The following is a 22,037-nucleotide window of genomic DNA, read 5'->3' as shown; positions in this document are numbered from 1 at the left end:
TATAGCCTCACACATAAGTAATTTTAGATTAATTCAAATATGCTTACATATTAACTTTAGTTATATATATATATTTGAAAATTGTTACATTGCCTTGTAGCAGCACTGCTCAAAGATCCTTTCCATACTCATTTTCATGACACATTTTATCAATCTGAGTTGGATAGATTTTTTTGAAGTGGGGTTTGGTGTGTTTTGTTTTGTTTTTTTTGTAGTACTATGGATTGAACCCAGGGTGTAGGGGAAGTACTTTATCCGTAGCCTACATCTCCAACCTGAGGTGAATTGATTTTATTACTGTCATTGTCTATCAGAGGCATGTAGTGAGTCTGGATTTAGTTGGGACAAGATAATCCCCTAAATGGCCAAGGATAAGGAGCAAGGACTGTGCTCCCCTCAGGCTTCGCAGGGTTATCCCCTATGACACATACCTTGACTGTTACCTCATAATCTGTGCTTGCTGGGCAGGGCCCACAAGCTTGGCTGGGAGGCTGCCCACAAGCCTCACAGAATTTGTCCTTTTGTTGAGACAGGGTTTCATGGTCGAGTCCCCCAGCTTTCATCTCCCTTAGTATAATGCCGGGATTAATAGGCATATGCCACTATGCATGTACTACTTGGGTGCGACCTTTCTTTTAGTACACACACACACCCTATACCCTATACAGGGTCTATGTATAGCCCTGGCTGTCCTGGAACTCCCTCTGTAGACCAGACTGACCTCAAACTCAGAGATCTGCCTGCCTCAGCCTCCGTAGTGTTAGGATTAAAGGCGTATACCATGACCCCCCCCCCTTCCATGCAACCTTCCTTAAGTTTTCTGTTTCCAAGTTGAGCAGCCACAATAGCATTATTCAGTATTCAGGAGCCAAGGGAGTGCATATTCCCTGCAGTAGCCCCATTTCTTGCTTACTGGGTATTAGATGGAGCAATAAGGGAGGCCTGCCTCTTTTGTTTCACCCCACTGAGCTTTTTGCATTATTCATGAGTAAGATGTCGCTTTGGTCTCCTTGATTCCCGGCAGCAGCAAGAACATTCATTATTCATGAGCATGGGGTGTGATTGCCATGCTTTAACATCTACTTTCTGGTTGCCTGGTCTTAGTAAACCATCAGGAAGAATGGCCTTGAGATCCTTCCTTGGTTTCTTTGACAGCTTAGCTGCAGTTATTCTTTATTCATAGCCCATGAGGCGTGGCCTCCTGCTCTACCTGTTTTTCTAGTTACTGCCTCTGGAGCCACTTGGTGGAGCTGTTCTTCTCATTACAGAAGTCCCAAACTGGGCAGGCAGGGAAAATACATGATTCATGAGTGGACGCGGTCCGCTTGCATCCGGGTTTCTGGGGGTGGGGCTCAAGGTTTTGTTCCGGCCTTGGGCTCTGCCGCCGCCATCTTGTGTCGGCTGCTGGCGTGAGGGAGGTGGTAGGGAAGGACCACAACCACAGCGGTCGGGGAGGAGAAGGCGGCGGTGATCCTAGCTGGCCCAGGTGGCAGGAAGGAGGAGGAGAAAAAGGACGGTGGCGGCCGAGCTTGACTTCGGCTCCTTGAGGAGTTGGCGGCGGCGCGACCCGGGGAACCGGCATTGGTAATAGCTTTTCTCTGCACCTGGCTCGAAGCAAGCTCTTGGGAGGGTCCCTGCTGGCTCTCTGCCAGCCCTCTGTCTGCGGTGTGGATGATATCAGCCATCACTAGACAAGCGGGTGTGGGGGGAGTACAAATCCTGGGGCAGGGTGGATCATTTCTGTCGTGGACCACCCTATTCCCTTGGGCTCTGAGATCTGACCTTGACGTGAGATGACCCCCCATCTCGGCTTCTGGAGATTTCCAGCTTAACATCTATAACGAGATGTCTTGATCCCGTCCTGCGCTTCCTATCAGAACTCCCGACAGTCTCCCATAAAGGCAGAGAAATTCAGCATTACAGCTTGTAAAAGCCGTCCATACTTGTGTGCTATTATAGATTGTCCCAAGCCCTGAAATCTCCCTTGGGACTCCTCCCAGTCAGTCCTTCATTATTTGCTCTCATGGCTTAAGAGGGGCCAGACTTAAGAAAGGCTCCGCATGGCCTTCATTTCCGAAAGAGCAGTGTTGTCTAGCATTTTCCTCCAGAATCTCCCCCTCCCCCCAGGATACTATCTGTCCGTTGAGCTGCCATCTGGATTAGACCGGGTGAAAAGCAATCTGCCTGGCCTTCCTGTGGAGACTCATTCCCACATTAGAGGTCTCCCAATGCCGCCTTGACATAGCATCATCGTGCTAACCTGGCATTCTTAGATGCTTTAGCATCTCCCAGAGGCTCCGTTGATTCCTAGGATCTGCCCTTAGAGACTTTGCCTGCTTTTAAGTATTCATTTTTCATGCTCCCGTTATTCTTCGGCTGTCCCCTCAATAGGCCTCATCTTTTTCCCCATCAGCCATCCTTAACCTCCAGTATCTTTCCTCTAGAGCCTCTCAAGGGACTAGACACTAGGGAGGACCTGTTTGGACACAATTCTCCATCAGTAATCTCCTGCTACCATCTACTCTTTCAGACCCTGTTGATTTGTAACCTCATCTGCCAGACAGTCTCATCCTAGACCCAACTTCTGCCTTCAAAAGCACATACCAGAGTAGCTTCTCTCCTTATAATTCCTTAATCTAACAACAGGCGTCAGAATCTGCCCTTATCCTTTTAAAGGTTCTTAGCATCTTCATTCAGGAAGTCTCAGCTTTTGCTTTTGGCCTCACTGAACCCCACTATTACTGTCAGATACCCCTTTCTCCAATAGGCCTACTATCCTCCACCAGAGTAGAAAACTTTAATATCTATTTATTGAGTCATGGAGTCACAGAATTGGCTGGAGAAACCTAACTCCACTTGGAGATTTAGCCAGGATTTGCTTGGTAACCTTTATTTTTATAATTATTATTTTGAGACAGGGTAGCTGTGGCTGCCATGAAATATATAGATACATAGACCAGGCAAGCTGCAAATTCTTAGAGACCAGCCTACCTCTGCCTCACTAGTGCTGGGATTAAAGGTGTGCTCCACCATCCTCAGCACTTAGTAACCTTTTTAAGGCTTAAGCTATCTAAAACTTATCTGCCCTTTTCCACCCTATTAGAGCAGCTTTGTTGCCTTTTAGAACAACACAAGGCCTTTGTTGCTCCATTAGAAATCCCTCTTCAACAGTGTGCCCTCAGAGACCTCTCCTAGCTTCTTCACACTTAATCTAATGGCTTCCTGGCGCTCTAGTGTCAGCATGGAGACCTTTCTGTGAATTCCCATTATTTTTGGTGAAGGGTTTCTATCACTGGAATCTGAGACTCTTTCGACCCCAGCACCTTCCTGCAGTAGTCTCAGGTTCTGCATTCTCCCACTTCTTTCTAGAGACCCAAGGTTTAAGTCTTTAAGACTTTGCCCAGTGCCCCTGGTACTTGTAAGGCCTGCTGAGGTCTCATTTGGGTCTCTTTTCCTGTCTCCTTCAGAGCTCCTTGAGCTCAATCACTTCCCAGTGCCTTTCTCACACTCTCAAGGACTTCTCAGCTAACACCTCCCAGGAAGCCTGACCTGCCCCAGCATCCTCCCCCGTACTGTAGCTTCTTGGAGTTATTCAGCTGGTTCTGTGCCTCCTAAGCCTACCCCGGGTTTCCCCTGCTCAGCCTATCTCTGTTTTGGGCTTCAGTCATCGGTTTGGAGACCCCAGGTAAGTTTTGAAATGCTTTAATTTCAGCTTTGCCAAGCAAGTTATGGAAGATATATCCCAACAGAGAAGGCTAAGTACATGTTGAGAGAGAGAGACAGAGAGACACGATGTGGATTTGAGGTTTTTGGTTTTCTTTGAATGGGGATGGGGGAATCTTTAGCTCTTATCCAGGGGTCCCTGCCTCAGATTCCTCCCACTTGATAAAATCTGGCAATTGAAATGTCCCTTTTTATTTTCTTTTTCGAAATGGGTTCTCACTGTGCAGCTCACACTGGCCTCAAACTTAGTCTTCCTGCCTCTGCCTCATAAGCACTGGGGTTGCATGCATGTACACCTGGCTTCGAAGTCCACTTTTGAATAGTCATCCCAACCGTGCTTAGACTCTTGCTGCCTGCCAGCACTAGGGGTGGAGAGGTAAAAGGTCTGATAAAGAGTTCTCTGGCCCTGGGTCTTGACTGGTGTAGGGAGTAGAGAAAGCATATGCCCTGGACAAACCAGTTGCTGACAAGGCAAGGGAGATAACTAAGTACTGGAGGCCGCTGTGGGAGCCTGGGGAGGAACTCATGTCCTAGGGTCCCTGAGTTTTGAAACCACGGAATTAAGCCTCATCAGGAGGGCAGTTCCTTTTCTCTCAACTTTTGGAGAAACTTGACTTAGAGGAAATGAAATCTCATGCCAAGTCACTGCCAGTAAATGGAAAGTAGGAATTGCTTTTGTCTTGCTCCTGACTTATCAAGCCTCTTCCTACCCAGATTGGATCTAAGCATTCCCAGCAATTTCTCTGACAGACTTTGGCTCTAGGCAGCCTCCTGCCTCCCCTCCTCTCCCTTTCTTTACCTTCCATCTCTGAGCAGTCTGGGCTGGACCCAGAGCCAAATACTGACACTGCTCATCTAAGAAAATCTCACAAACTGCTACCAGCTGCATGATACTTGGGCTAGTGAGGGGAGTTCCTCAAGCTTTCACTTTCTATTTCTCATAGGAGCATAGGGTTATGTAGTTCACAGGCATTGTTAGAGTAAGACAAAGCCCTTTACTCTTGCGACTGATGGGGTAGATGGTAGGGAGCGCTTGTCATTGTGTTCATATTAGAAAGTGATAGTGCCAAGATGGAATCTTAGGTATGTTGGCAGCAGTTGGTGGTATTGAGGGTCAGAAAAGGCTTCAGAGTCAGAGCAGTTGTGTGGGTAGAGGACAGGGTATAAGCAAGTACTCAGTGCTTTGAAGAACCATTGGGCCTGAAAAATGATTCTAGGTTCTATCTTTTATTTACGAGCATCTGAGTCCACCACCGCTAGATTTCACTTCCAACAGCAGGTTATATTGGTGGTGGTTTTCCTGCCCTCTGGGATCTAGTGTGTTACTTGACCATGTGAGCTCAGGTTTTCTCATTTGTTCAACAGGGACCTTAAATCCTGCCTTGCATGATTTCATGCTAATACAATTGAGAGCATGAAACTTGCTAGCTCTGAGAAGTGGCTTGGACTTCAGAGTCATTGGATCTGCTCTGATCTCAGTTCAACCACTCCGAGTAGGAATTTTGGTCAAGTCACCAAACATCCCTGAATGAAGTTTTTTCTTCCATGTGCCCTGGGGTAAATAGTAGTAGTGCAATTCCCACAGGGTTGCCCTGAGGACAGACAGCAACAAGGCTCATTAAAGTGCTTAGTGTGGCCTCTGACCTGCTAACCTGTTGAAGGACTTCACATGCAGAAGAGACTTTAGTTAGAAGTGTGCATTTTCTCTCTTCCAGCAGCCTGTTTTATTGACCTGGGTTGTTTTCTACCCCTAAGACTGGGAAAAGGGCAGGACTTTAAGCTCTGCCCTGAGCCCCACTAGGGCCTATGGTCTGCATCTTTTCTCATATCAGCAACACCCTGGAACCATATTAAAGTGAGGGAACAGCTCCATATGATACCTATAAAGGGGTCAAGATTTAAAACCTGAATACTTCCTAAGTCCACATCTGTTCTCTGACAATGGTTTTTTACTCCATAGGATTGGAGCCTTTCCCTTATGCTGGGCTAGGGAGAGACAAAATGACTTAGCACTCAGCTGTGTGGATTTGCAAGCCAAACCACCTAGTTCAAATCTTGGGTCTGACAGCGGTGTGAACCTGGGCAAGCCACTTCATCTCTCTGGGCCAGTTTCTTTTCTTTTTGGTTTTCTGAGACAGGGTTTCTCTGTGGCTTTGGAGCCTGTCCTGGAACTAGCTCTTGTAGACCAGGCTGGTCTTGAACTCACAGAGATCCACCTGTCTCTGCCTCCCGAGTGCTGGGATTAAAGGCGTGCGTCACCACCGCTCTGCTACCAGTTTCTTTTTTAAAGTAGATTTGCTAATACCTAAGTCTTCTCCAATTATTACCAGTAATAAACAGGAAAAAAAAATAGTTCAAGGCCAATCAGGGCTACACGGTGAGACCCTGTATTTAAAACAAACAAAAAATACCAGAAAAATATCCCCATGTATCCTAGGCTCACCTCTTTCCTGCCATTTTTCCTCTAGATGTCCAGCTCGCCGCTGTCCAAGAAACGTCGCGTGTCCGGGCCTGATCCAAAGCCGGGTTCTAACTGCTCCCCTGCCCAGTCTGTGCTGTCCGAAGTGCCCTCAGTGCCAACCAACGTGAGTACCTTCCCATGAAAACTAGCTGGCATGATGATGGGGTGAGGAGTCTTATTGCTTTCCATTTTAATACCCCACTTGTGCTTGTTATCTTGAATCTTTTCTTGCTCTCATCCCCAGGGAATGGCGAAGAACGGCAGTGAAGCAGACATAGACGAGGGCCTTTACTCCCGGCAGCTGTAAGTTAGGCCTAAGTCTGCCTGAAGTGGGAAGGGGTACTGAAATACTTGGATCAGGTGGGCTGGACAGTGACCTGGAATCTCTTCTAACTTGACAGGTATGTTTTGGGCCATGAGGCAATGAAAAGGCTCCAGACATCCAGCGTGCTTGTCTCAGGCTTGCGGGGCTTGGGTGTGGAAATTGCTAAGAACATCATCCTTGGTGGGGTCAAGGTTGTCACCCTACATGACCAAGGCACTACCCAGTGGGCTGATCTCTCCTCCCAGGTACCTCTTCCCAACATTTTTTTCCAAGCAGCAGCCTTTGTGTGCCACAACCATCTCACTTTTATCCTTCTGTCACCCCCTCTTGCAGTTTTACCTTCGAGAGGAAGACATCGGTAAAAATCGGGCTGAGGTATCTCAGCCCCGACTTGCTGAACTCAACAGCTATGTGCCTGTCACTGCCTACACTGGGCCTCTGGTTGAGGATTTCCTTAGTGGCTTCCAGGTACTTGGCCACCGCAAAGTTTCCTGCTTGATTTTCTTGGAACTCATCTGTGGTATTTTTTGGTACTATTCACTATTTAATGAGCTGTCTGAGGTATCAGAGAGGATGCAGGAAAGGTGAGACCCTGGGCCTACCTTTTGGGGAAAGATGTGGACACACCACTTAAACAACATAGTAGTTATGAACAGACTGGAGGCAAACTGTCCGGCTGTGTCTAGCTCTTCTAGTGTAACTTTAGGCAGCTCACTTAGATCCTGGACCTTACTCTTTCCATTTCAAAATAGGAAACCCAACAGTACTGATTTCATGGGGTTCCTCTGAGGGTTAAGAATGAAGAATAGCAATTTGGATACAGGGAAAGTGGCATGGGCATTTACTGATTTTAAAAAGTCTAGGCTATGAGACCTAAAAGTCTGCCCTGTAGGGCTAAGGTCCTCAGGGGTCAGTGCTGCAGCATCAGCAATCTGACACAGTTGTAGGAGCTCATCCTGGTAGGCACGGATGGATGTTCCTGGAGAAGGTGGAGAGCAGTTTCAAAACTTGGGGTGGAGTGGGCAGCATCTTGAGAGCCACCAACAGATAGGTGTGGTATGAGTGAACACAGACTCTGGCTGTAGGTAGTTTTGCCCTGCCTATGTCTCACGGGGCATGGCAGGGTTGTAGGCAGTTAGCAAACAAGTGAGTCAGCTATTCTGCAGTCTGTACCTAGTACCGCTACCTTTCCCCACATGCTCTAAGCCTTTGTTTTCTCGTTGCTGTCTTTCCCCCTCACTGAGTCTGCTCCCCAGAAGGTCTTTATGAGAGAGGCCTAGAGGACCAGGGAGAACCTGGACAATTCTAGTTCTGAGCTCTTGACCTGGGCTTTATTTCTCCACAGGTGGTGGTCCTTACCAACAGCCCCCTGGAAGACCAACTACGAGTGGGTGAGTTCTGTCATAGCCGTGGCATCAAGCTAGTGGTGGCAGATACACGAGGCTTATTTGGGTGAGTGCCCTTTTCCATGCCTCTCCCCACAAACTTTCCTAGGCCAAAGACCCTTATCCCTCTTTTGCCACTCAAGTTTTATATTCTGTGTGTTCACCTCTTCCTGTGTGACATTAGTACTGTTACATCCCCATTGTGATGTGCCAGGTTTCCTCAGCAGTATCCACTGTACCTTGAAGGATGCCTGGGGGCTTTTGTGGGCCTCAGGCATCAGTCCTCTTGCCACTCTATACAGGCAACTTTTCTGTGACTTTGGAGAGGAAATGGTCCTCACAGATTCCAATGGGGAGCAGCCACTCAGTGCTATGGTTTCAATGGTGACCAAGGTAAGGAGGCCATCCCCAGTGGTCCTGGAAGACAAAAAGGCAATGACAGTTCTCTCTGTCTTCTCTTATTCCTTAACTTGCTCGCTCCTTTTTAACCAGGACAATCCCGGTGTGGTTACCTGCCTTGATGAGGCCCGACATGGATTTGAGAGTGGTGATTTTGTCTCATTCTCAGAAGTCCAGGGCATGATCCAACTCAATGGCTGTCAGCCCATAGAGATCAAAGTACTAGGTGAGCTGGGACTATGGGGGCACCTTAGGGTCTTGCAGATCAAAGGGAGGAGTTTCTGAGTTAAGAGTGAGGGGAGCCATAGCCTGAGTATCTGAGGTGGTTCAGAGAATCAGGGATCCCACCAGAGCTGAGTTTGAGTTGTTTGAGTTGTTAGTAGGAGCATGGGCCTCTGGGATCTATCTGAGTTGAGGTGAAAGAGCCTCCTGTATTTTGAACAGAAGATCTGCTCATGTTTAAGCTGGTTTGGGTAAAACAGCACCAGTATAGACTTGGGGTCAGGGACACAGGCTCTCATGGGGTCTGAACTTATTCTGGGGCAGAGGAGATGGTTTCTGATCTCACGAATGGGGCCTGGGGTTGAAAGATAGTACCTGGCGTCTGCACTGGGTCAGGCAGGCATTTTTTTTTCTTGTCTCTTGAGTTGTGTGGACTTTAAGGAGGGTATGTAAGACTGACAGCCTCCCTATCCACTCTAGGTCCTTATACCTTTAGTATATGTGACACCTCCAACTTCTCTGACTACATCCGTGGAGGTATCGTCAGTCAGGTCAAAGTACCTAAAAAGATTAGCTTTGTGAGTATTGGGTACAGTGGTTCTTGGTGGGTGGTTCTCAACCTTCTTAATGCTGCAACCCTTTAGTACAGTTCCTCATGTAGTGGTGACCTCCCAACCATAAAATTATTTTGTTGCTACTTCATAACTGTAATTTGGTGCAGTTACAATTTGTAACATAAATATTTTTGGAGATAGAGGTTTGCCAAGGGGTCATGACCTACAGGTTGAGAACCACTGCACTAGACTGTTTCAAATTCTCTGCTCCTTTCTTCTCATTTTTAGAAATCCTTGCCAGCATCACTGGCAGAGCCTGACTTTGTAATGACTGACTTTGCCAAGTTTTCTCGCCCTGCCCAACTGCACATTGGCTTCCAAGCCCTGCACCAATTCTGTGCACAGCACAACCGACCACCTCGACCACGAAATGAGGTGGGTAGGTGGGCCAGCAGCAGAATAGAAATCCTTGGTGTTAAATGCCCGCCATACCTCTGCCTGTCCACTGTCCATCTCCTGACAGTAGCCTATTTCCTTTGCCCTACCAGGAAGATGCAACAGAACTGGTGGCCCTAGCTCAGGCTGTGAATGCTCGGTCCCCACCTGCAGTACAACAGGACAACTTGGATAAAGACCTTATACGGAAGCTAGCTTATGTTGCTGCTGGGGACCTGGCACCCGTAAATGCTTTCATTGGGGGCCTTGCTGCCCAGGAAGTTATGAAGGTTAGCAGGGTGGGAATGGACTGGGTTTTGCCTTTCCTTTATTATTTGCTATCCATATGTACTGGGGTCTGCTTATCACTGATCACTTCCTTTTTCCTTCTCCACTAGGCCTGCTCTGGGAAGTTTATGCCCATCATGCAGTGGTTATATTTTGATGCTCTTGAATGTCTCCCAGAAGACAAAGAGGCTCTTACAGAGGATAAGTGCCTCCCGGTATGTGAATGGACTGGAAGGAAGGCATTATCTGGGGTGTTTCTGGGGAAGCTTCTCTCTGACCCTCCTCACTTTATATCCCCCAGCGTCAAAACCGTTATGATGGGCAAGTAGCTGTATTTGGCTCAGACCTTCAAGAGAAGCTGGGCAAGCAAAAGTACTTCCTGGTGAGTGACCTCATTGGACACCTAGCATGTGCACCTCCCTTGGTCTCTGGCCACTCCCTCTGGGGTTTTCTTTTGCATTCTGTAGGGGGGTGTCTTTACAACCCTGGGACTAAATATGTGGTACTAGATCTTTTTGCTCAATCCTGTTGTCTTCTGCAGGCATGAGGAATTTTATGGTTTATATCCGCTTGCTTTACCCTGACTTGCCTCTGTGTCTCTTGGATGTTTTTAGGTGGGTGCAGGGGCCATTGGCTGTGAATTGCTCAAAAACTTTGCCATGATTGGGCTAGGCTGTGGAGAGGGTGGAGAAGTCATTGTCACAGACATGGACACCATTGAGAAATCAAATCTGAATCGACAGTTTCTTTTCCGGCCCTGGGATGTCACGGTGAGATAAATGGAAGTAGAAGATGGAACTTTGACATCTCGCTTTTCTCCTTTTTCTTGTCCCCAGAATTTGCCCTTTTTGCCCTCTTGTTTCTGTCATTCATTTAGCCCTCATTCATTTTCATCTCTCCTCTGAGCCACCATCAAGTCAGTTTCTTTTTCATTCTTTTTTCTCTCAGTACTGAGAATTGAGTCTAGAGCTTTACAAATACTGGGTAGCTAGTTAAAGACTGCCATTGAGCTATAGCCCCTGCCCTTTTGTTTTGTCTTGTTTTTCCAGACAGGGTTTCTCTGTAGATTTGGAGCCTGTCCTGGAACTAGCTCTGTAGACCAGGCTGGCCTTGAACTCACAGAGATCCGTCTGCCTCTGCCTTGGAAGTGCTGGGGCCTAGCAGCCCCTGCCCTTTCATTTCCTTTTACTTTTTCCTTAACTTTTTAAAGAAGATTTATTTATTGCAAGCGTGGTGTGGCATGCCTTTAATCCCAGCACTCAGAAGTCAGAGGCTAGCAGATCTCGAGTTCCAGACAGCTGGGGCTGCACAGTGAGAAGACCCTGTCTTGAAAACAACAACAACGATATCTTTATTTATTTTATATGTGTGAGTGCATAGTGCCTGAAGAGAGTGTTGGATCCTTTAGAACTGGAATTTGGAGGTTATAAGAGGTTGTGAGCCATAGGATGTGCGTGCTGGAAACCAAAACTGAGTCCTTTGGAAGACCAACAAGTGCTCTTAACCACTGAACCATCACTCCAGCTCTTATCGGTGCTGCTCTGGAACAGTGTGTTAGGGGTTCCCAAAAATATTCCCAAACTCAGTGCCTGCCTAAGAGGTACTAGTGGCTGATTTTTTTTTACAGAAAAAGGACACAGTATAATCAGCAAAGGAAGAAAGGTTCATGGAGTTAAATCAGCAGCAAGTGTCTAAGAGTTATCTCCCAGTGGAGTTGCAGAAGATGGACTTCATTTCCCCAGTAACAAATATAACAATACACCTGAAAAGTTTCTAGCCAGGGAAGCCTGCCCATCTCTCTACCTAGGGCTTTTACTGGGATTTGGTTTCTTGACTCTAGGAGAAAAGACAGTGTTTAACATAAACCATACTGTTCACAAACAATTCAGGCACACTGAGCCATTATTATTAGGTAAAGGAGCGATGGGAACTTTTCCATAAAATCCAAAATCCTAGACTCCAACCAAGGGCCATTTTTCAAAGTAGGCCTCCTAAATGATGGCATTGTAGTCAGCCAGTAACTCTTCTCTGCAGTTTGAAACTGAGATATCAGAAATCTATGAGACCTTCTATAAGGCCAGTATCACTGCCCAGTATACCTGTTCATTAATTTATTCACTGAATAGTTACTTTAGGCGTTGTTATTGTACATACTTGAGGTACATTAAAGAATAAAATGAGGTAGGACATGGTGGCTCATACCTTTCATCTCAGCACTTGAGAGGCAAGCAGATCTCTGTCTTCAAGGCCAGCCTGGGCCACAAAGTGAGTTCCAGGACAGCCAAGTCTACACAGAGAAACCCTGTCTCAACAAACAAAAAGAAAGAGTAAAGGTGCTAGTGGAGGAAGGTAAGTAGTAAAGGGCGAATGCATAATAGATATAATACAGATACAGCTGGGCCCACAGATGCACACAGGCAGGCAGATCTCTTGAGTTGAGGCCAATCTGGTCTACAAAGTAAGTTCCATGACCATGACTTCATAGATCCTGTTTCCAAACAACAACCAAGTAACAAAGATACAATATAACAGTGAGATATGGAGTCAATTTTGGTACTTTGCAAAGTGTAAAAGAGCAAGCTGGGCTTGCTAGGGAGGTTAGTTTACAGATCTCATTAGTTCCTTAAGAAAGACCTCATCTCTGCAAAGCTGTGGTGAGTGTGGGGACTAGATGGTCTTCTGGTTGCTCTACTCTGAGAGGTCCTGGAAACCAATTAAGTTTACCTTGAGTGGGGATGAGAGCCAAGGTTCTAAGCAGAGGAGGGATGTGACCTGACTTTGCTTTCATAACACTTAATGCTTATTTGTCTAATATCTGGTTGTTTTGGGGAGAATCTCCAACCTGCTGCTCCCTAAAAGAATAGTAGGTATCAGTTAAACAGAAAGAGGTGGCTAAGCCGGGCGGTGGTGGCACACACCTTTAATCCCAGCACTTGGGAGGCAGAGGCAGGCGGATCTCTGAGTTCGAGGCCAGTCTGGTCTACAGAGCTAGTTCCAGGACAGGCTCCAAAGCCACAGAGAAACCCTGTCTCGAAAAAACAAAACAAAAAAAAAACAAAAACAAAAAAAAAGAGGTGGCTAGTCCATTGTCTACAATGGATGCTTCCTTTTCCATATCACTGCCACATGTGACTCAGCTCTGGCCCATGTGGCATTATTGTTCAATATCCTGCTAAACCAAGGAGCCTCCTGAACTTGGGCTGGTTCTTCTAACGTTAGATGACCGTTCAGGGGGACAGCTTTTTATGACCCTAAGTGAATCCACCAATAACTGAGTCCCACATTGTACCCTCAACTGTATCTCTTAACTTCACAGAAGTTAAAGTCTGACACGGCTGCTGCAGCTGTACGCCAGATGAATCCTTACATCCAGGTGACAAGCCACCAGAATCGTGTGGGTACTGACACAGAGCGCATCTACGATGATGATTTTTTCCTAAAATTGGATGGTGTGGCCAATGCCCTGGACAATGTAGATGCCCGTAAGTTTGAAGGCTGGTAAAGAAGGCAAGGGTAAAAAGAGGGAGAGGCTGGGCCCTCTTGTTCTTTCCCAGTGTGCCTTTCCTTGTTTCCTGGCTATCACATCATTGTCCCTAACCTATCACACAGGCATGTACATGGATCGCCGCTGTGTGTACTATCGGAAACCACTACTGGAGTCTGGCACACTGGGCACGAAGGGCAACGTACAGGTGGTAATCCCCTTCCTGACAGAATCCTACAGCTCTAGCCAGGACCCGCCAGAGAAATCCATTCCCATCTGCACTCTGAAAAACTTTCCCAATGCCATTGAACACACTCTACAGGTAAGTGGGCTCAGGGGAAGGGAGGAAATGTCTACCAGGCCCTTGACTTTTGAGTATCACAGGCTTAAGTATAAGACATGTTTTCTTCTACCTGGCAGTTGGCACTTCTGAAATGACTTATTCTTGTAATTTCTACTTTTGACTTTTTCCAGTACATAGACAGGTAAAAACCACTGCTGTTGGTAGGCATGGTAGCTCACCTGTAGTTGAGAGGCTAAGGCATGAGGACTGTGAGGTCAATGCCAGCTTGAATGAAAAGAAAAACAAAAGAATGATGAATACTGGAATGTCATTCCTTACCTAGGGTTAACAATATTTGCCATATTTTCTTAGATTGATATGGGCATGGTAGCATATGCCTTTAATCTCAGTACAGAGGTGGCAGAGGTGCTGAATTTTTGATTTCTGTTCATTACATGTTACACTCTAACAACTTAAGAGATAGTTCAACAGTTAAAAGCAGTGACTGCTCTTCCAAAGGACCTGAAATCAGTTCCCAGCAGGCACATGACTGTTCACAATGGTGTTAACTCAAGTTTCAAGGGATCTGATACCCTCCATGGGCACTGCGTGCATGTGGTGCCCGAACATAAACCCATACACATTAATTTTAAATTGGGACTGGAGAGATGGCTTCGTGGTTAAGAGCGCTTGCTACTTTTTATTTGGTTGGTTTTTTTTTTTTAAGACAGGGTTTCTCTGTAACTTTGGAGCCTGACCTTGAACTCACAGAAATCCACCTGTCTCTGCCTCCCAAGCACTTGCTACTCTTACAGAGGACCCGTGTTCAGTTCCTAGTTACCTACACAGCAGCTTTTCCTCTTTGTTTCTTTTGAGACAGTGTCTCATGTGTTCCAGGTTGACTTCAAATTTAACTGTGTAGCTGAAGATGACCTTAAACTGACCCTTCTGCCTCCACTTCCCAAGTACTGGAATTAATAAGCATATGCTACCATGTCTAGCTCCAAAGCATTATTTTCTTGCTAAACAAAATAGTCATTTCCTTCACTCTCTTCTAGTTATTTGTCTCTAGCACATGATATTCAGGTTTCTCCATCAGCTGTGCAAAATGATGTCACAATGATAGTCTCTATATGATGCACATATGGAACAGTGCTGTATATAATGAAGCTAAAATGTTAAGTGACCACATCTATGTGATGGGCACCCAGGCCACAAGTATAGCTATGTTGCTATCAGAATTCTAGGTTCAGTGTTAGAGTCCACATATTGGGGAAGAGTAGAAATAGAGGGGTGGGGAAAGACCAAACCTACCTTTCATTTTCCCCTCTGACCCTACTGCGGTTGTGTCAGTTTTGTGTGCCCACCAATTTTGTGGCCATGAACTTAACTTCTTTGTACCTTATATTCTTCCTCTCTCTTATCTCACTGAGCTGTTTAACTGGCACCACTTTAAGTACACATAGGAAAGAGGATAGAGCCAATGTCTTATGCTAAATCCCTAGAGAATAGATAGGAATCATTGTTGGATTGAATCTATTTTTGTTTGTTTCCTTGCTTGCTTGTTTGTTTTTTGGTGCTGGAGACCAAACCTAGGACTTAGACAAACACTTGTCTACTCTTTTTTGTTAAGTCAGGGTTTCATGCAGTTGTTCCCAGCTTTGAACTGCTGCAAGTTCAGTTGCTGCAAATCTTGTGGGGTTTTTTTTGGCGGGGGGGGATTTCTTTTCCAGACAGGGTTTCTCTGTGGCTTTTGGAGCCTGTCCTGGAACTAGCTCTTGTAGACCAGGCTGGCCTCAAACTCCCAGAGATCCGCCTGCCTCTGCCTCCCGAGTGCTGGGATTCAAGGCGTACGCCACCACCGCCCGGCTGCAAATCTTGTTTTTAAGTTGTAAAATGCACTTAGCCAATACGCATTTTTCATCAAGGTATAGTACACGTGTACAATTCTTGATGCTTTTTTTAACACATGCATTAGGATAGTTATTTCTCAGATCAAGTTCAATGACTTAAATTTAAAGGTCAAAAATGAAGGAGTGGGGAAATTTAGGAGCTTCTCTTTCACAAGTTGCTGTGTATTTCCTACTTGGGTTACTTACCTATGATGACTCTCACCCGTGAAAACATTTTGTCCATCATTCTATAAAATCCATTTGTTCCATCTGCAGTGGGCCCGGGATGAATTTGAAGGCCTTTTCAAGCAGCCAGCAGAAAATGTTAATCAGTACCTCACGTGAGTAACTTACACACCCCACTCTCCTGCCTGCCAGCAAAGATATTCTATGCTTTTTCAGCTATCACCCTCAGCACTAGACACACTTTTCAAAGGACTCTTCACTTCTCATGCTGTGGGGGATCAAGACAAGCTTTCTGTAGAGAAAGTAAGATTGCCCTAGAGCCTACCTCAGGGCCCACTGTGTAAATTGCCCCTCGGCTCTTTTCACTCCCTAATAGAGACCCCAAGTTTGTGCAACGGACCTTGCGGCTGGCAGGTACCCAGCCTTTGGAGGTGCTGGAGGCTGTGCAGCGCAGCCTGGTGCTGCAGCGACCACAGACTTGGGGTGATTGCGTGACCTGGGCCTGCCACCACTGGCACACCCAGTACTGTAACAACATCCGACAACTGCTGCACAACTTTCCTCCCGACCAGGTAATGTTCATTCATGTATCCATGTGGCAGCATGCGTTTCCTTACAACCACGTGTTTGCTGCAGTCTCTTCAAGTTACTTCTCCCAGTTACTAATTCAGATGTGGCTGGTATCCAAGGCAAGAGATGTCAGAAGAATGATCTTCTTATTTCTTCCTTCATTTCTTGGAGCAAATTAATTGGTTCTCTTGCTGTTCCCCTTCACTGTGGTGTATAGGCTGAGTCTGACCTGATTTTTATCGGGGCTATAGTGAACCATGAAGCAGAGATTCAGGAGTCATTTATTCAAATCCCAGCTCTCTCTGAACTTGGACAAATCACTTCTCTCTGTTCCTTTCTTTAGCTTGAAGGAGGAATAGTTGTGATCTGATTCACTGGTATTTATAAATATTAAGTACATGTCTGGTGATTCAGTCCAGTCTGCTAAAGGGATTTGTGAAGAAAGTATTTAAGAATTTTGATGGTGGTTGAATCTCAGATGATTGACTCTAGCCCTCTTCAAGGACCCAGCCAAGAGTAGTGAGGTGGGGTGCATCCAGAGCCAAGATGACAAGTCAGGATTGCCAGAGTGGCCTTCATTTCAAGATCTTACTTCTGGAAACTTTCTTTGTTTTAGCTTACCAGCTCAGGGGCCCCATTTTGGTCTGGACCCAAACGTTGTCCACATCCACTTACTTTTGATGTTAACAATGTAAGTCTTCTTGTTGGGTTTTCCTGGGATTGGGTAAAGGATGGGCGGGTGGGAAGGGAAGGTGGTGGCTTCCTCTTCAAGGGCAGATGTATTAACCCTACTGTGCCCTGCTGTCCCCTAGACACTGCATCTGGATTATGTGATGGCTGCTGCCAACCTTTTTGCCCAGACCTATGGGTTGACTGGCTCTCAAGATCGAGCTGCTGTGGCTTCACTCCTGCAGTCAGTACAAGTTCCAGAATTCACCCCCAAGTCTGGTGTCAAGATCCATGTTTCTGACCAGGAGTTACAGAGCGCCAATGCCTCTGTTGGTGAGGGTGTTTGGCAATTTGGTCAGAAATCACTGTCCCTACCTGTTCCTAGCTTCCCCATTAGTCCTCTGTGACCTCACCTTACTTTGCACCTCCCTCACCTTGAAAGGAAGACAGTCTGTTGCTGGAGCAATCTCTCCCTCCCTTCCTCTTCTTTCCCATTCCAGCAACCAGGAAAACAAACTGTGTTCTTGCTTGGTGTGCATTTGCCTTGGTTTCATTCTTTCTTTGACTCTCCTTGATGATCTGTTCATCTAGGGGGTATGATCTCCAGCAGGGCTTTCCACCTGATTCTTGCCCACTTTGACTCCTTCCATGTGTCCCATGTCTCCCTGTCCATGCATCCTTCCCACCCTGTTTCTCTATACATCTTCACCCATCATAATTTATAATTTATTCAGTCTCCCTGCCTTCCCTTTTAGATATCTGTGTTTATAGTTCTGTATACTACCCCTTCTGAAATACCTACTGCTATATATTTCCTTTAGTCTTTTCTTCCACCTCAAGATTCCTTCCGACTTTCTTCTCATATATTTCCTCCTATCTCACCTCTCTTCATATATTCTTCACCTTCCCCTCAGATACTTCTCATATATTCATGCTTGTGTACTTCCCTATGTTCCCATCATGTCTTCTGTGTCTCTGTATACAGTATGTCCTCAAGACTGACAACCCCTTCTATCTGATCACTCCACCTCACGTCCACTTTCTCCTGTGATTTTTTTTTCTGCCCCTAGTATCTCTCCAGATCTTGATAGCCTCTTCTAGTCTTTTTCAGGTTTGCTCTGTTCTGCTCTGCTTTTCCCCTTTGTCCCTTCATTCTAGGATCTCTTTTTCTCTCTCCAAATTCTGTTTCTAACTGAATTTCTTTTGCCCTACCTAGGCTTTCACCCTCACTCCCTGCATCTAAAGGGCTGTGTTTTTTTCTCTTTGTGCAGATGACAGCCGTCTTGAGGAGCTCAAAGCTACATTGCCCAGCCCAGACAAGTTACCAGGATTTAAGATGTACCCTATTGACTTTGAGAAGGTGCTTGGAAGGGGCCTTGGATAGGACAGTTGGGGTGAGCTAAGCATAGACAGGGTTATAAAGAATGGGGATCTAAGAATATAGAGCCAGTCCAGCCCTTCATGGTGATCAGATTCATGGGCAGCCACGTAGATTTCCTTCTGATCTGGGGGAGACCAGCAGGTAATTTGCATTGGAGGATACCTACATCCCAAGAGGCCAGGAAAACTTTTCATCTGATCTCCTCTTACTCAGGATGATGACAGCAACTTCCACATGGATTTCATTGTGGCTGCATCCAATCTTCGGGCTGAAAACTATGATATTTCCCCTGCAGACCGGCACAAGGTAAGGGGATTCTAAGCCTGATGTTCTACCATTTCCAGGCTTGAGTTTCTTATATCTGTGTCCTTCTTTAGACTTTCAACCTCTTACAACTTAGAACTAACATCTTCCTTGATCTGTTTCTCAGAGCAAGCTGATTGCAGGGAAGATTATCCCAGCCATTGCCACCACTACAGCTGCTGTAGTTGGCCTTGTGTGTCTGGAGCTGTACAAGGTGGTTCAGGGGCACCAACAGCTTGATTCCTACAAAAATGGTTTCCTGAACTTGGCCCTACCCTTCTTTGGGTTTTCGGAACCTCTTGCTGCACCTCGTCACCAGGTACATGCTCACATCAGAAGATGAGACTTGTAGTGGGTTACCCGGTCACTAGGTCAGAGTTCCTATTGAAATATACCTGCATGTTTTTTACAAGAGTACTAAGGTGTAAAGTATGTTTGGTATGTTGAAGGAATAACAGTCAGTAGATCAGAGTGATTGAGAAGATAAGGGGTAGAAGATGAGAATAAGAATTTCTTCTTGTGGCATAGGACCTTGTCATTCAATTGTAAAGGTTTAACGCTTGTTACTCAGAGAGACTTTGAACAAAAGGTTCTGATCTGACTTACTGGGTTTGCATGAATGGGGGCAGGGAAAGCAGAGGGTTGGGACTTGTGGAATGGCCCATATCCTATTCTTTTCTTGCATTGCAGTACTATAATCAAGAATGGACATTGTGGGATCGCTTTGAAGTACAAGGGCTGCAGCCTAATGGTGAGGAGATGACCCTCAAACAGTTCCTTGATTACTTTAAGGTAAGGAAGGCCCTTTTTCCCTCTCATCCCACCTAGAGGATGGGATGTATAGATGATTTTTTTTGGCCTTCCCACCATCAGTGCTATTTTTCCCCCTTCTGCCCTCCAGACAGAGCACAAATTAGAAATCACCATGCTGTCCCAGGGTGTATCCATGCTCTATTCTTTCTTCATGCCAGCTGCTAAGCTCAAGGAACGATTGGATCAGCCGTAAGTAGGCTATTTCCAGGCAGGCTGGGAAAAGCCCTGTGTTCCTTTCATTGGGTGGGGAGCCTCAGCTTGGAGGTGTTCTATTCTTACCCATCACCTTTCCTGTCCCCACCTACCTCCCTTCTTCTCTTGCTTTGTCCTCCTGGCCCTCTGCCCTTACCCTCACCCCTTTCCCTAGGATGACGGAAATTGTGAGCCGTGTGTCAAAGAGAAAGCTGGGCCGCCACGTGCGGGCACTGGTGCTTGAGTTGTGCTGCAACGACGAAAGTGGCGAGGACGTTGAGGTTCCCTATGTACGATACGCCATTCGCTGATCTCTGCATTTCCCTAAGCCCCAGTTCTTCCCCAGATCCCTTCCAGTACTAGTTCCCATTTGGCCTTTGGCAGTGGTCCATCTTGTCAAGCCTGGCATTCCCTTATCACCCAGCATCCCGAGACCCTCTCACTACTGCTTTGTACCTTGTTTGGAACCTAAATCCCAATAAAAAGATAATAACCCAGATATAGCCATCCTGGCTGTTTCCAGGGAAGAAAGGAACATCCTGGAAATGTCTGGTTCAGATAGCAGCTCAAAGAGCTACTCAAGCTACAAGCTTCCTGGGCAGAGAATAATGGGAGTTGATCTCTCTTGTCTATTCTGTGTAACAGGCGTGGAGGTAGCAGTGAAGCTATATAAACAAGTACCTGGGTCTGTGTGATTTGAGTGATTTGAGCTGGGTTCAAACCCTGTGTTCTCCATGTCCTAACTGCTTCCATTCACAGTGAACACACTTAACAAATAAGACTGCAAAGGGCTAAGATAGCATATTTTTGGCATTTCATCCTTTGGGCAAATCCCTTCCCCAGTTTGAAGCAGCCAGGAATGCCTGTCCAGGTATTTTGAGTCCATGCTGAGGAGCCGTAAACAGCCAATCTAGGGAACACCAATGTCATAAGGCACACTGTAGTTTTTATGGGCATTCTTGGCTAAGGACATCTGGAGAACACTGTGTCTCTTTTCTGCTTCATTCTGCTCATACCTTGAAGGTGCTCAGAGATACCCAGGCCTCCTACCTTCCAAAGAAGAGCTGGCTGTGGGGCCGGCCAAAGAGTAATTGATTAATGCAGGTAATAGCAAAAGGCTCATCAATGGCTCCACCAAGCCCAGAGCTGCTGTGCTACTTCCTTGTCTCAGCTGAGGGTTCCAAACAGTTGAAAACGCCAACCTTGCTGGGCAGTGGTGGCACGTGTCTTTAATCCCAGCACTCGGGAGGCAGAGGCAGGCGGATCTTTGTGAGTTTGAGACCAGCCTGGTCTACAATAGCTAGTTCCAGGACAGGATCCAAAGCCACAGAGAAACCCTGTCTCGAAAAAACAAAGAAAGAAAAAGAAAACGCCAACCTAGCTGGCCATCTCCATCCATGGTGGATGGGTTTGTTGTTGTTCCCAGACTTGGCCTAATTCCCATCATAACCTGTTCCCATATCTACCTCCTAAATCAGCTCCTGGCCCTAGGCAGTGTTTACTCTTGCCTACCTCTGTCCATACTTTTTTTTTTCTTGGCCTGATGTTTTGGAGTGAACTTATCCTTCCATATAGTTCCTTTTTAGTCCCTCATCATAGCACTTTGTATGACAGAGGTACTGTACCTCTGGTGTCTCATGGTGGTACCATCTGTTTAGAGTTTTCCTACTGTCAGCACATTACAGGCAAGCAGAAAATATACTATTCTTTGCACTGATTTTCTACCATCTCAGTTCCTTCATGGGCATCCTACATACTTTGTTTTCTACCTCTTTCGTTAAAACTGATTCTCTGGACATTTTAGTATCTTTACCAACACTACTCCTGGATGGATTGATTCTCTTATATATGATATCATTGTCCATTGATACCAACTTCTGAAACCATGGTCCATGCCTGTAATCCCAGTACTCTGGAGGTGGCCTGGGCTACATGAGACCAAAAAACTAGAACAGCTAGTTACCCACTAATCCTGGCTGTATCTTAGATCACTACCGTGCATACCATTTTACTGCTGTGTATATATCAATACAAAACCAGACTGGTCGGAAACAGGACTGCTCAGCAAACCAGTGTTGGGCCCCCTGTACTTAGCAGACTTAAGAGATAGAACAAGAGCTAGTGCTTCTTGTGCTGGAACTATTTGCCAGCCAATTACTCGACTATTTGTTTAATAGTGACTGTGCCACTATTATAGGTATTTGAGACATTAGCAAATAAAACATCTCTCCTAAGGCTTATAAAACTTACATAATACGCACAACTAACTAAAGCTGAAGGGCTGGAGAAATGCTCAGCAGTTAGTAGCACTGGCTGTTCTTCCAGAGGACCCTGGTTTGGGCTTCCAGCACCAACATGCCTGCTCAAAACTATATAACCGCCGGGCGGTGGTGGCGCACACCTTTAATCCCAGCACTCGGGAGGCAGAGGCAGGCGGATCTCTGTGAGTTCGAGACCAGCCTGGTCTATAAG

At 46.2% G+C, this 22,037-nt stretch overlaps 1 protein-coding gene across 1 annotated transcript; it reads left to right on the top strand.

Moving 5' to 3' along the window:
- Positions 1-1,429: 1,429 nt before the first annotated feature.
- On the top strand, positions 1,430-20,184 carry LOC121443747 (ubiquitin-like modifier-activating enzyme 1). The gene is made up of 26 exons (XM_041645545.1): positions 1,430-1,584; positions 6,192-6,308; positions 6,429-6,487; positions 6,586-6,754; positions 6,843-6,977; positions 7,855-7,961; positions 8,197-8,287; positions 8,387-8,519; positions 8,996-9,093; positions 9,358-9,504; positions 9,618-9,794; positions 9,903-10,007; positions 10,094-10,174; positions 10,407-10,562; positions 13,109-13,274; positions 13,402-13,598; positions 15,728-15,792; positions 16,014-16,209; positions 16,824-16,898; positions 17,020-17,209; positions 18,148-18,236; positions 18,471-18,563; positions 18,688-18,879; positions 19,251-19,352; positions 19,462-19,562; positions 19,741-20,184. The coding sequence occupies exons 2-26, from the start codon at positions 6,192-6,194 to the stop codon at positions 19,874-19,876; spliced, it is 3,177 nt and encodes a 1,058-aa protein (XP_041501479.1). The 5' UTR covers positions 1,430-1,584; the 3' UTR covers positions 19,877-20,184.
- The last annotated feature ends 1,853 nt before the right edge of the window (positions 20,185-22,037 follow it).

The sequence above is a fragment of the Microtus oregoni genome, unplaced genomic scaffold (genome assembly GCF_018167655.1).
Source record: "Microtus oregoni isolate MIOR12 unplaced genomic scaffold, Mior012 000112F_ref0000385, whole genome shotgun sequence".
Classification (NCBI taxonomy): Eukaryota; Metazoa; Chordata; class Mammalia; order Rodentia; family Cricetidae; genus Microtus; species Microtus oregoni.
Note: the sequence above shows the minus strand (reverse complement) of the source record. Positions and strands in the feature narration are given on the sequence as shown.